Source organism: Phasianus colchicus, chromosome 19, assembly GCF_987193195.1.
Source record: "Phasianus colchicus chromosome 19, bPhaCol1.hap1.1, whole genome shotgun sequence".
NCBI classification, from domain to species: Eukaryota; Metazoa; Chordata; class Aves; order Galliformes; family Phasianidae; genus Phasianus; species Phasianus colchicus.
The window spans coordinates 2796464-2809276 of NC_143454.1; the positions used below are offsets into that span (position 1 = coordinate 2796464).

At 53.8% G+C, this 12813-nt stretch overlaps 1 protein-coding gene across 1 annotated transcript; it reads left to right on the forward strand.

The window, feature by feature from the left end:
• The first annotated feature begins 13 nt into the window (after positions 1 to 13).
• Positions 14 to 12494, forward strand: FBXW5 (F-box and WD repeat domain containing 5). The gene is made up of 8 exons (XM_031601457.2): positions 14 to 375; positions 2495 to 2652; positions 3279 to 3453; positions 4348 to 4496; positions 5835 to 6321; positions 8611 to 8758; positions 9695 to 9907; positions 10567 to 12494. Exons 1-8 carry the CDS (start codon positions 186 to 188, stop codon positions 10811 to 10813), a joined length of 1767 nt encoding a protein of 588 aa, XP_031457317.1. The 5' UTR covers positions 14 to 185; the 3' UTR covers positions 10814 to 12494.
• The last annotated feature ends 319 nt before the right edge of the window (positions 12495 to 12813 follow it).

A 12813-nucleotide genomic window follows, 5' to 3' on the forward strand; every position in this document is an offset into this window, starting at 1 on the left:
GCCGCGGGCGGAAGAGCAGAACCACCGAGAGGGCGGCCTAGAGCGGCTCCGCGGAGCCGGAGCGGAAGTGCGGGGCGGAGAAGCCGGAAGTGCGGGGCGGGGAGGCCGGCGCAGGGCGAGCGCCGTCTCCGGGCCAGGCCCGAGCTGAGCGCCGCTCGCTCGCGGTGCGGCGGCAGGATGACACGATGGCCGCGGGCGGCCCCCTGCTCCCGGACAGCGTGCTCTTTGAGATCTTCCTGTACCTGGACCACGCCGACGTGCTCGCGGTGGGCCTCGTGTGCCGGCAGTGGCGCGCCGTGGCCCGCGACGAGTTCCTGTGGAAGGAGCTCTTCTACCGCTACTACCGCGTGTCCCGGGACGTGCCCCGCCACCCAGGTGCGCCGCTCGGGGCTCCGCGGGCGGGCGGGCGGGCGGGCGCGGCTGGGCCGTGATGTGTCCGCAAGGGGCTCGGGAACCGCCCCGCGCCTTGCGGAGGGCCGTCAGAAGGCCCGGGCGCTTCGGCTCTCCCTGCCGGCCCTGCAGTGAGTCACGGCGTGCCGCAGCACGGGTGGATTCCATGGCAATCGATGCTGGCTTTTCCTGATCGCGGCCTTCCGGCTCCGCTCCGGGCTCTGTCCCTTTCTCATCTGCGCTAGGAAGCGCTGCGGGCACGCGTTAGCTGCTCAGACTCTATTTCCATAAGGTGTAGGCAGTGGCTGCCGCCCGACTGACAGAGGAGAGCCTTGCAGTAGGTGAGTGTGCGGCAGCCTAATTGTACAGAGGGCAAATGCTAACGCGGCGCCTGACCCACTTTGCTGGGGCATGTCAGACTTGATCTTAGCCTCTGCAATAGGAAAGTGACCCATTAACAGCTTTGGCTGGCCATCCTGCACGGCCCTCCCTGAGGAGAGCTGTCAGCAGGCTCTGTGAGGGCAGCCCGTGCTGCACTGCTGCTCTCTAGCTGAGGAATGGGCATGCAAAGCCTTGTCTAGAGGGGAAACCCAGTGCTGTTCCTTGAGCTGTTCTGGGAACAGGGCCTCTTGGCACCAGGGGGGTCTCTGAGAGGCAGAAACGCAGCGGCCCAGGAGGGCTGTGCTCAGTTCTGTCCCCCAGGATGTGCATGGTGCTCCCAGCATCGGTTGTGGCACAGAACTGAGTTCCTGCTCTCTAGCTGTGATCTGTGGTGGCTATAGGAGGATGGGAAGAAGCAAGGAGGATCAAGCAGTGAGAAACCCTCTGCAGCAGGAAACATTAGCACGAAAGGGCTTCAAGTAAGAAAGGAGAAGATGTGGATGTGACAGTGCATGCTACTTGGTTTCACTTGCACAGTCTGTAGAGTTCCTTTAGATTAAAGATGTTATAATTGAGTTTTATCTGAGACACTTTGGGCAGGCTCATTCACTTCATGTCTCCTGAATGTAAGCTGGCAGCCCTGTTCTTCGGAGCTATGGGGATGGTCAGGGTAGCTCAGTAACAGATGTAGCTCTTCCCAGGCTATGGAGTTCATCCTTGGGGGCAGTCTGAGGTGGGCAGTCTGAGGAGCTGGGGAGTACCCTGCCAGCCCTGAACAGCACTGTCTGAGCATTCAGGGAGCTGTAAGGGGAAGCATTGGGAGTGTTTGGCTAGATGGAAACCAAGGACTTTGAGGGGGGGTGCCAAAGCAGTCTGCTCACTGAGCAATGCTGGGATTCCCTGGCAGTAAGTTGTGCCCTGCCCCAGGGGAGGGTGCCTCCAAGGCTACAGCGAGTTCCAAAAAACCTTCTGTCCTGTTCAGTGTAACTAGGAAAGTTGGCCGTTATCCATATAAATGTCTAATCCTCTTTACTTCCTTGGGATTTGCTGCCACAACAACTCTATAGGCACTTTGTTAAAAATCCTCTTTATTTATCTCTTTACTGGCAGTCGGTGTAACTTCTTGCAGTGTACTCCAGGCTTTCCTCCTTGCAGGACTCCTTGTTTGCCTTGATGCCTTGCATCCAGCTCCAGTTCTTCTCTTCTGTTTCCCCTCTTTCTTGACTTATGCAGATGCTTTTTCCTGATCTCAGTACCCCTTCTGGAATCTTCTTAATTCTGTGCCAGACAAGACAATCAGAGTGGAGCCCAGTACCTTGAGGAACAGCTTCCCTTTCATTACATGACAGATGTGCTTGCAGTGTGCTGGAGCACGTCTGCAGTTCTGACTTCTGTTTTGTCCTGAGCAAAGATAGCTAATAGCTGTGGTCTGTATGTTTCTTACGGTTGCTACATTGGCTTAGAAAGTAGTAATATAGTGAGAAGTTGTGTTCCTTGGAAGAAAATATATTTTGTGTGTGTGCGTGCGTGGAGGAGTGGGAACTACTGAGAAAAATGTAAAGCCTTGTTAACACAGGTGAAGCTGCAGGGATTGAGGCCACGGCAGAGCTCCTGAAAGCACTTTGCTTTACTAGAGACTGATTCTGTGGCTGCAGTATTCACCTCAGGTCTGTCACTTCCCTCCCGTGTGCATTCTTGTCATATGTCCTTGTTTGTGTTCCAGCTGCCGTCTCCTGGTATGATGAGTTCCAGAGGCTCTACGACACCATCCCTTGCATTGAAGTGCAGGCCTTGAAGGAGCACAATGACCAGGTTTTGCACCTCAGCTTCTCTCACTCCGGCTGTTTGTTTGCGTCGTGCTCCAAAGACTGTACTGTTAAGGTAAGATGGTAGTTCCCTGCACAAAACTTTCAGCTTTGATTTTATAGGGCTCGTCTGTGAGAGCAGCATTCAGGAAACCCGTGGAGAGGTGAGGCTTGACTGGGTGACTGGGCTTTTTGTCTGTAGCTGCTGAGTTGTTCTCAAAGCCACAGAACTAATGACTTTTGCCAATGTAACCTCCAGAGCAGCAGATTCCAGCTTCAGTCCATCTGAAGGTGGTAGAGGTGCCTACCTGGCTCTGGCTGCTTTCCAGGTGCAAGCCAGTCCCTCATTATGACTAACAGTGATGATGACCTGCTGCAGAAGATGTCTTGCTTGGGTGGTTGTCTTGGGAGAAATCTCTGTCAGCATGCTTAAAAATCCAGCTGCATTGCTAACTTTTACTGCCTGTCTGATGAAGAAGTTTGGAGAAATGCAGTGTTTAGCTGCTCTCCAGAGCTGCTCTCCAGAGCTGCAGCTCTTCCCTGTCAGTGGGGTTGTTAGGGAATTTGGGTCTTGAAGGTATTTAAATAGGGTTTTCAGTAACTTTTTTTTTCCTTTGACTGGTGAGTGCTGACAGGACAGGTGAAGCAGGATAGCCTTCAGGCTTCTTAGAGCTTCCTAACTGTTTGTCCATCTGCCTGTAGATCTGGAGCAATGAGCTGGACATCTCCCTGCAGCACAGCTCCAACATGAGGCCATACAACTGGAGCTACACACAATTCTCCCAGTTCAACTCTGATGACTCCCTCCTTCTGGTATCAGGTGTCTTTGTGGGGCCTCACAACTCCTCATCAGGAGAGATTGCCGTAATCAGCATGGGTAAATTATGCCTCTGCCTTCACTGAGCCTTCCTGAGAGGTGTAAAGTGATGGGAGATGGGATTCTCTTCTGCCCCTTGCTCTTCGTGGCCTTGACCTCTGCTTGTCCTTCTTTCCACCATCTGTGCAAAGGGTCCCGGTTACAGTTTCTTTGAGTAGGCCTTCTGGATATCCTTAGGGATAACTCATGTCATCACCTGAAAGTGCAGTGTGGCATATATGTTCTCATTTAATTTCGTCTCTAAGTGAGAGTCTGGGCAAGGTGTGAGGTGACTGTGTCCCCAGCTGTCCTGAAGCCACCATTTCTGCCTCAAGCAGAGTTGGTCCTGCCCTGAGGTCCCATGTGCCTTTGAGATGCAGTCACCCTGCCCAGCTCAACCTTTTCTGCTGCAGTTCTGTGAAACCCGCTGAACCCAGCTGCACTGTCTCTTTCCATCTCTGTGCCACGACTAAGGGGTGCTGCTAAATGCACAGCTCTCCTGTTCAGAAGGGCTCCCATGAGGTGGGAGGCTGGGATTGTGTGAAGAAGATCTGTGTGTGTTTGACTTGTTCTTGTCCCTGGGGCATTTGCTTTGGGCCATGCTTGGAGGAAGGCTGTGTAGCTAGGTTGCACTCTGGTCTGGTTCTATTTGTCCGCCCTTATGTTTTGTTTTCCCTCTGCACATACTTCACACAGATCTCTGTAAAAGAGAGAAATGATCTGTGTCTGCAGCCGTGCCTTGGGGCTGGTTTGTGGTTGGGCAGTGTCTGCTCAGCTTGCAGTGAAGATGCTGTGTCAGTGCCTCCCCTGCTGTGGGCTGAGACCTGACTCCATTTCCCATTCCTTCTGCAATGGTGTCTCCAGATCCCCTGTCTGGAGCCATTGTGTCACACTCCTGTTTCCCCTCTCTTCCAGAGAACTTCACGTTGCTTTCCAGGGTGAGGAATAAACCTTATGATGTGTTTGGCTGTTGGCTGAATGAAACCAACTTGATATCTGGCAATCTGCATCGGATTGGGCGCATAACCTCCTGTTCTGTGCTGTGGCTGAACAACGCTTTCCAGGTGAGGTGCTTCTGTTCCAGCTCCTCAGGCAGTGCAGCTTCCTGCTGGTTCTTGTGGGAGGAAAAGCTGTAGAGGAGATGTGAGAGGGAAACAGTGGCTCAGACCCTTGTCTGCCCTGTTTATCTTCTCTGACTCACCTTCTGGATATTGAGCTTGAGGCAACCCTGGTATGGAGTTTCCCACCCTTGGGAACTCATTGCAATAGCCCTATTCTACCCTTTGCTTCCATTATTTCCTGCCTTAATTAATTGGGATGAGGAGTTGGGTGCAGAGTTCTGCAACTCTGTGTTGCTGAACAGGAGGGCAGATGAACCACGGCAGGGTTACTGAGGCCTCGGTGTGAGGCAGGCCTGGGATGGCTGCAGCTTGGCACATGTCGAGCAGTGACCATTCTCCCACTTGGCAGCTCATTGTGTTGTTCCTGGAGGTGGCTGGGAGGCTGGCTCTGTCCTGCCTTCCGCTGCTGAGATGTGTGGGCCAGGTGCTGTCTGTTACGCTGTGATGAGACCTACACATGGAGTGTGTGCTGGCCTTAGCCTTTGTGCTGCTTGTTTGTTCTCTGCTACTTGTGCTTCTCAGACACGTTGCTCTTCCATGTCTTGCCTCTGTCCTGTTGTCACAGCTGCACATCCTGGTGTTTTGTGTCTTTGACTCAAACCTTTGATGCTGGCTCTAGCTAGAATTCCCTGTGGTGGCAGGGACCCTTCCAGTAATCACATCTCTGTGTTGCACCTGACACTGCAGCATTAACTCGTGCATCTCCAGGAGGCATGGAAGGACCTTGACTGGTTTGTCAGAAATGTTGAAGTGTGACTGCAGACAGTCAAAGCAGTTAGATGGGGAGAGACTTGCAGCTTGTTTCTGGGAGCTGACAATCCAGCTGATTCTGCTGAGGGGCACGTGCAAGCTCCAGGAGCACTGAGGTCCTTTCCCTTTGCTTCATGTAGTCTGGAGGAATGGTGCTTTGCACTTCACCTGTTTATCATGGGGGCCTGTTCCTGAAATTCTCAGCAGTGCCAGCTGATGACCTCAGGCAGGGAGGTGGGAGCAAGGCTGCCTGGCCTCTGTGTTCCCAGCTCAGATGTTTTCCTGCAAAAACCTGGCCCTAGCTTTTCATCTCATCTCACCCACCTCCAGGATGGGAAGGAGTGTAACAAAGCTGGCTGGCATCTCAGGCAAGTCCTGATGCTTAGAGATGCCCGTAGAGCAGTGCTGAGAGGTCAGTATGTGACCGGAGCCTGCAGCGTGGGCTCAGGCTGTGGGCAGTGGCTGTGTGGAGGCTGTAGGAGCAGCACTGTGGCGAGGGGATTCCTGCTTACTTCTCTTTTCTGCTCCCAGGGCATAGAGTCTGAGAATGTGAATGTAGTGAAGAGACTGTTCAAAATCCAGAATCTGAATGCCAGCACTATCCGGACCGTGATGGTGGCTGACTGCAGCCGGTACGATTCCCCAGACCTGCTCCTGGACTACGAGGAGCAGCTGGCTGCCTCTTCCACCTCCACCTGCCCAGTCTTTGATCTCGGCAGTGACAGTGAAGAAGAGGAGTCCAAGCCCAAGCAGACTCCAGAGCCAGCAGTACAGGAATTGCCAGATGACGGGGGTGTGCCAGCAGAGGATGAGCTGCAGCAGTTTTTTGACGATATCATGGGGGGCTGCGTGAGACCTGCCATGACTGAGGCTGAGCTGGAGAACAAAGTGGCTGAGTTGTTCATACGCAACAGAACTAAACCGCCTGAGGTGAACCTGCTTTCCACAGACAGCAACAGCAAGACAAAATACTTAATTTTCACCACAGGGTGCCTCACCTACTCTCCGCACCAGATAGGTAAGGCTGTGGTTGAGCTCCAGGGCACATCAGCCTTCTCAGGGGCGCGGGCTGCAGCTGCAGTCTGGATGTTAATCTGGAAAAGACCTGTGTTGTTTGCTGCTTGTTTGCGGCAAGTTGCAGTTTTGCTCAACCTGGGTTCTCTGTGCAGGACCAGAGGGTTTTGAGACTCTTCCACTTATTGGAGGTGGTTTGCTCACAGGCATTTGCTTCATGGTTTTTTTGCTACCAGGCTTGACACTTGGCCACGTGTCATGGCAAGGGCTAAGCAGGAGACCAAGAGTGAGCTCCTGACTTAACATCAGCCATGAGCTATGCCCAAATGAGAGGATATGAAAGGCAGAGGTTGCCCTGACAGGGGCTTGTGGGAGAGTGTCAGTTGTGCGGATGTGGAGAGGGTGTCAGGACAAGGCAAGTCTGAGCTGCTTGGAGTTTGTGATTGTGTTGCTTGAGCAATGCCCCATACCTCTGGGATGGAACCCACGTGCCACCCAACCTGTTGGAAAGTGGGTGGTTAGAGCTGAACATCTGGCCTGGTGCAGGAGGGGATTGGCTGCCTCAGTGGGCAGTTGGTGGCGAGCTGCTGGTGACAGCTTGCTGGTTCTCAGTTGGGTACAGGGGATTGTAACTGCAGCACAGGCCAAGCATGGGCACTGCTGGGGGTCTTTGTCTGACTTAACTTCACCAGTTCATTCCAAGCACACTTGGTGAGGTGCTGGAACTAGATGAGACTGAAGGTGTAGGAAATCAGTGCAGTGATGAGCAGAGGAAGATAGTCTGGCTGCTTCTCCAAAAGCCCCTGAAAGTAGCCTACATGTTCAGTGGGAAGGACCAGATGTCCATAAAAAATGTGAGGAGGAATGGAGAGCTGCCTTCAGGCAAGAAGACTTCTGTAAAGTCAGACAACTTCTGTTCCTTTTTGTACGTCCTCTTTCCTGCTGCAGACTCTTCAAACTTTCCTGGCCTGCACTCCTGCAGTAAGGCAGGGAAGGGCTGTTTCCAGATGTGCAGACTGTGTGGAGAATAGCCATTTGGTCTTTGTACACCAGAGATAGAAGCACAGCTTGAACTACACAGAACTATGACACTGTGCTCTTGTTCTCAGCTGCCAGCAGGAGCAGTGTGGCTGCAGTGTCTTAGCTCCTTGCCTAGCCCTGAGCTGCTGCCAATGCTTCACTGGCCCATGGTGCGTGAACTGAGTCAGTCTCTGTGCAGTGGCTGCCTGTCCCTGGGAGCTGGTGCTGCTGGGTGTCTCTTGGCAGCTGCTGGGAGCCGCGCTCCTGGTGCAGCAAGGCCTGCTTATGAGCGTCACAGCTTTGTTACCCAATCTACTGCATGCAGGCACTTCTGCAGGAGTTCCCTTGGAGCTCCTCTCTCCCTCGGTGCTACCTGAGGGAGGAAAAATCTGCTGGGGAGCAGCAAGTTGAGTAGAAAGCGAAGGGTCTGTGTTGCTCAGCTCAGCTGCAGAGATGTAAAGGGCTTTGGGCTGCAGTTGCAGTGTGGGGTAGTCCTGGCCTTCTTCTTCTGTGAGAGGTAGCTAAGTCAAGGGTGGCATTAAAGGTCCCTTGGGCAGGGGGCAGGATCTTCCCATTTGGACACATGGAGGGTGCTGAGTACACATGTGCCCAAGAGCTGCTGAGGCCTACAGGTGCCCTTCAGGAGGCCATCACAGGGGTCTGTGTTTGAGACCTCTGTCTGGAGCTTTTGAGGGAGAGACCTTGACCCACAGCATGCAGTTCGGAAGCTGTAAACCACTGAGTCTAGTCCTGGTTTCAGCCCTTGTGCCTAGAGCTTCCTGGGCTGACCCCCAGCTGTGCATCACAGCAGCTGGAGGAAACACCAAGCAGTGCCTGCTGGACTCCCTGAGTCTGAATGCTACACGAGGTGGGCCCCAGCCCTGGGGCTGCATAGGGAGAGCCTTTCTACAAGCAGAGAACCTCTGAGGCCAGCACAGCTCTCTTGTGCTACAGAGGCATGTAGCCAGGTGAGGCTGTAGTGAGTGGATTGACAGCTGGGCACTAGGCTTCTTACCACTAGGGCTCAGTGTGCCAGTGTGTCACTTATAGGCACTGTTCTGGCCCAAGGTACTGCTAGTGAGAGCCTGGAAGCAGCTGGCAGGGATAGGAGCTCTGTGCCAGCTCTTCCTTCAGCCCCTGGATGGAAACAATCCAGTCCTCCTTTCTTAGCAGTGCTGAGGGAAGTCCCTTCTTGAAGCCAATGGGCTTCCATCAGCCCTGCTGGTCTGTGGCAGAAGCCCAGGCTGGTATGATCCTTCTTTCTGTTCCCAAGGGATTAAAAGGATCCTGCCCCATCAGATGACAACTGCTGGGCCGGTGCTTGGGGAGGAGAGACGTTCAGATGAGTTCTTTGACTCGCTGGATCACGTCATTGACATCCACGGGCACATCATTGGCATGGGTCTCTCCCCTGACCACCGGTGAGTGTGACGGGGTGGGGGAGGAAGCTGCCTGCTGGCCTTGGCACCAGAGGGTTTGGGTTACAGCTGTGTGAGGGCTTCGGAGTGAATGGGAGAAGAAATGACATTCTGCCCCAAAGGCAAATCTCTCTGTGCCAGGCTGGGGTGAGGCACTCTGCATTAGGGCATGTGTCTGCCACTTACTGGCTGCACAGTGGTAAAAGAAAGAAGTCTGGAAGCAGCTGGGGTACCTCAGTCAAATGCCTTTTGGCTGAAGTTATCCATGGGGACCCACTTGCATACCTGCATTGGCTGCCATGACAGTGGTTACTTGTCCTTCCTTGAGTGCTAGCAGTAAACTTTACCTTCTGGAAAACACAGTCACCCTTGGTCCTGCTGCCTTTATCCAGAGCTGGGAGCAGTTTCAGACCTTTGCTGCAAGTCTCTGGAGTGCTGCTGGCAGAAGGAGGGCCCTGTGCTGGCCTGGGGCAGGGAGCCTGTCCTGGCCACCTCAGACACTTAGATCCCATGCTGATGAAAGGTGAACATCTGAGCATCTCTCCCAGTCCTGTCAGGAAACCTTTCCTCCCTCTGTGCTGCTGAGCCTAGTTCAGTTTAGAGGTCAGGCACAGAGTCATGGCAGAGTGAAGAAGCTTCCCACAGCACTGCATTTCATTCCTGAGGCAGTGGGATAGGCTGCTGTCTTTGGTATTGATTTTAATGAAACAAAAGAGGCTCAGCCAAGTCTGTAGGGCTCGCTAACTCTAACCCCTTCCTTTCCAAGGGAGGCAGGGAGCAATTCAGCACTGTGCTGTTTCTGCCTGTGTTTCAGAGCTGCAGGCCTGCTAAGGAGCAGGGTAACTGTGTGGTCCCTGCCCTGCCTGTCTGTGCAAGGGGAGAGGGTTTTATGCTGTGTCTCCACAAGTGCGGGGTAACCCCTCTGCTCCTCTCCCCAAGATACCTGTACGTGAACAGCCGTGCCTGGCCTCGGGACTGCGTCATCTCTGACCCCATGCAGCCACCCCCCATTGCTGAGGAGATCGATCTGCACGTGTTTGACTTGAAGACAATGAAAGAAGTGAAACGAGCCCTCCGTGCGCATCGGGCCTACACACCCAATGAGGAGTGCTTCTTCATCTTCCTGGATGTCAGCAGGGACTTTGTGGCAAGGTGTGTGGCACTGGGGGGTGGGCAGGATCCTGCCCCAGGTACATCCTGTACCTTGGTGTTGGTGTTGGCCTTGGGTGTTGCACTGTGGGCTGGTGTGCTGCAGGCAGGGCTGGTCCGAGAGCTGGAGGTTGCTGTGAGCAGAGCAGGAAGAGGTGTGTGAGGAGCAGTGACAGTCAGAGGGTGCTGCTGGAGGATGTCGGCTTTGGTCCTGTTGTGAAATCAGCAAGGAAAGAGGAAATGCGGGGCTGTGGCATGTTTGTCAGTGGGTGGCAGTTGCCCTTCCTGAGGGCTGCAGGCAGCAGGTGTTAGAGGGCAAGTTGGGATGGCTGGAGCAGCCTCACTGCAGCCCAGAACAGAGCTGGCTTGCTGCAAGTGCCACAGTGTGAGTCTGGCTGCAGGTCCAGGCGCACAGCCTGTGTGATTGTGCTGCTCTGAAGGGCTTTAATTGCTGCTGCTGTGAGACCTCATTTCAGGTTCCACTTCTGAAAACCCACCTGTCTCTGTGGCAGGGCCTGGGTCACAAAGGGGATTTGCCCCCATAGGGTGAGTGCCTGTGGGTGACAGCAGTGCAGATGAAGGCTGGGGCCTCTGGCTGGGCCAGGGCACTCAGTGTGGAAGGCAGAGCCTGCCTGTCCTCACCACTGTGTTGTCTGCTGCAGTGGGGCAGAAGATCGCCATGGCTACATCTGGGACCGGCACTATAACATCTGCCTGGCCAAGCTGCAGCACGACAACGTGGTCAACTCGGTGGCCTTCAGCCCAGTGGAGCAGGAGCTGCTCCTGACAGCCAGCGATGACACAACCATCAAGGTGTGGCGATCCCCTCGCACCGTGCGAATCCAGCAGGCCAGAAAGCCCAGGCCCAGGAAACTGCTCTTTTCCTGGCTCATGAACCAGAAAAGCTGAATCCAGGTACACCTGCTCCTGCAGCTTCCTCACTGCAGCCACCTCTGGAGCTTGCAGAGCTTTGAGCCCTGCACAACAGAGATGAGCTCTGGGCACACCAATCCCGTCAGCTGAGTTAGGAGGGACCCCAGCAGTGGTAATGGCTTCCTTCTTGGAGCGTCTGCTTCAAAGACAGAACGTAAGGGCTGAGGACCTGTTCCTGGGTCTGGTGGGCAGCAACCCAAGCTGGTCACTGCAGGGTAGCCTCCCCACAGCTTATCACAAACGCTGCTACTTGGTCACAGCTCTCTGGGTGAGCTTTGGTCTCTGAGAACAGACTGAGGCATGTCTCCAGGGTTTATACTGTTTGGGCCTGGGATGTGTCTGATTTCGCTGAGAGCTACTGGCTACAGAGCACTTGCAAAAGCAGTGGTACAGTGCTGTGCTGCCTTACTGCAGGACTCTTTTAATATTGTAGTTTTATTATTGTTTGTTTGTCCCAAACCTCCATGGGCAACTTGTCTGGATGCAGGGTGTGCCCGGTGCTACCCCACACAGTGTTTGGGCCACAGATGGAGGGCAGGAAGGATCAGAGGGCTGAAAAGGTGGTGGGGGAGGCAGTGCTAGGATGGATCTGGAGGGGCAGGGCTGCCCTGCCATTGGTTTCTCTTACAACTAAATCCTGATACCATCAGTTTACCAGTGGGAAGGGCTGGTGATAACACAGATCTGGCTTTGCCCTGGTCTTCCTCTGTTCTATAGCACCTAAATAAAGTATGGCATTGGTAACATATTTATTTCAGGGGATCTGCTGTCCCTTCGAATGGATAAGCTGTGATGATGGGTTCCATGGTCACCTCCCTCCTATGCTACTCAAGTTGTGGCACTTTAGATTTTCTTGGTATGTTCTCTGTGAGCAGGTGAACAGGTGGAGGTTCAGCCTGAAGGAATGAGGGTGAGAAAGCCTCCTTCCACCTGGGCTGACTCACCTTGGGGTTGGTGATCAGCTCCCTCTGAGGGCTTCTCTGATGGGGGAAGCTGGCTCACTTTATGAACTCACTGTTGTTTATTCTTTATTTGTCCCTGAAGCTTTTTTCTCTCCAGCCATTAGCCAACTGTTAAGAGTCTAAAATTAAACTCATAATCTTCACTTGGCCCCGACAGCAGGGGCTGAAGCTCCCAGGCCAGCAGTGACCCCAGGAGCTGCACCTGCTGTTGGGCTCCCCCCAAGCTCGGGAGCAGCAGGGCAGATGTCTGTGCCGTTCACAGCCTCAGGCTGCAAACTGTCTTCATGGAGGCAGTGGCTGCTGTCATAATATGCACTGATGGCTTTAACAGCTCCTCCAGCCCTCAGTGAGAGGGTTTTGCACCCTTCATTTGCTCTGCCCCAGCAGGTGCCCACGGCTTTATCCAAAACCCCTGTACTCAGGTCTTCTGTCATCACAGGGCTTCTAGAAACAACGGAGTCCTTTATGTGTGTGTGTGTGTATGACTGTGCACTCAAGATCTAAATCCAGTTCTCAGTCCCCTTATACAGCAAAGGAACAGTCTCCGCCTTTCTATACCTTCCCTCCTGCCCCGAGATAGCAAATCCTGTTTTTCTCCCTTGGCACGGTGTAGTAGTGAGCAAGGCACTGAGGGTTTATGTTTGTACCAAGTTTTGCTCTTCACCATGGCGTTGAATAAATATTCTGCTAAAGCATCTTGGTGATGTAAGTTTGTTTTTTTTTAGTACTATTTTTTTCTACAGAAGCAAAACTGAAGCCAGAAGTACAGCACTGCTCTGTGTGCTGCAGCCATTGCAGAAGCAGCTGCAGGACAGGATTGGGGCAGTGCTGCCTTCTTAGTGTCCTTCCTTGCCCTGACTGCAGGAAAGCAGCTGAGCTGGGGGTGGGCTCACCGCAGGGGGGTTCTGGGTGTGGGGCAGAGTGTGAGGACTGCAGTATGGCAGCAGGAGCTCACAGCATCGCCCTGCTGCTGCACTGGCCCAGCACTGCCTTTTCAGCACCACGCAGCGATGG

Bases quoted from the DNA above. Each gene is read 5' to 3' on its own strand.
- FBXW5 (XM_031601457.2), top strand. From the start codon at position 186: ATGGCCGCGGGCGGCCCCCTGCTCCCGGACAGCGTGCTCTTTGAGATC. The intron at 376-2,494 runs GTGCGCCGCTCG...TTTGTGTTCCAG, and splicing joins GGACGTGCCCCGCCACCCAG to CTGCCGTCTCCTGGTATGAT. The intron at 4,497-5,834 runs GTGAGGTGCTTC...TTCTGCTCCCAG, and splicing joins GGCTGAACAACGCTTTCCAG to GGCATAGAGTCTGAGAATGT.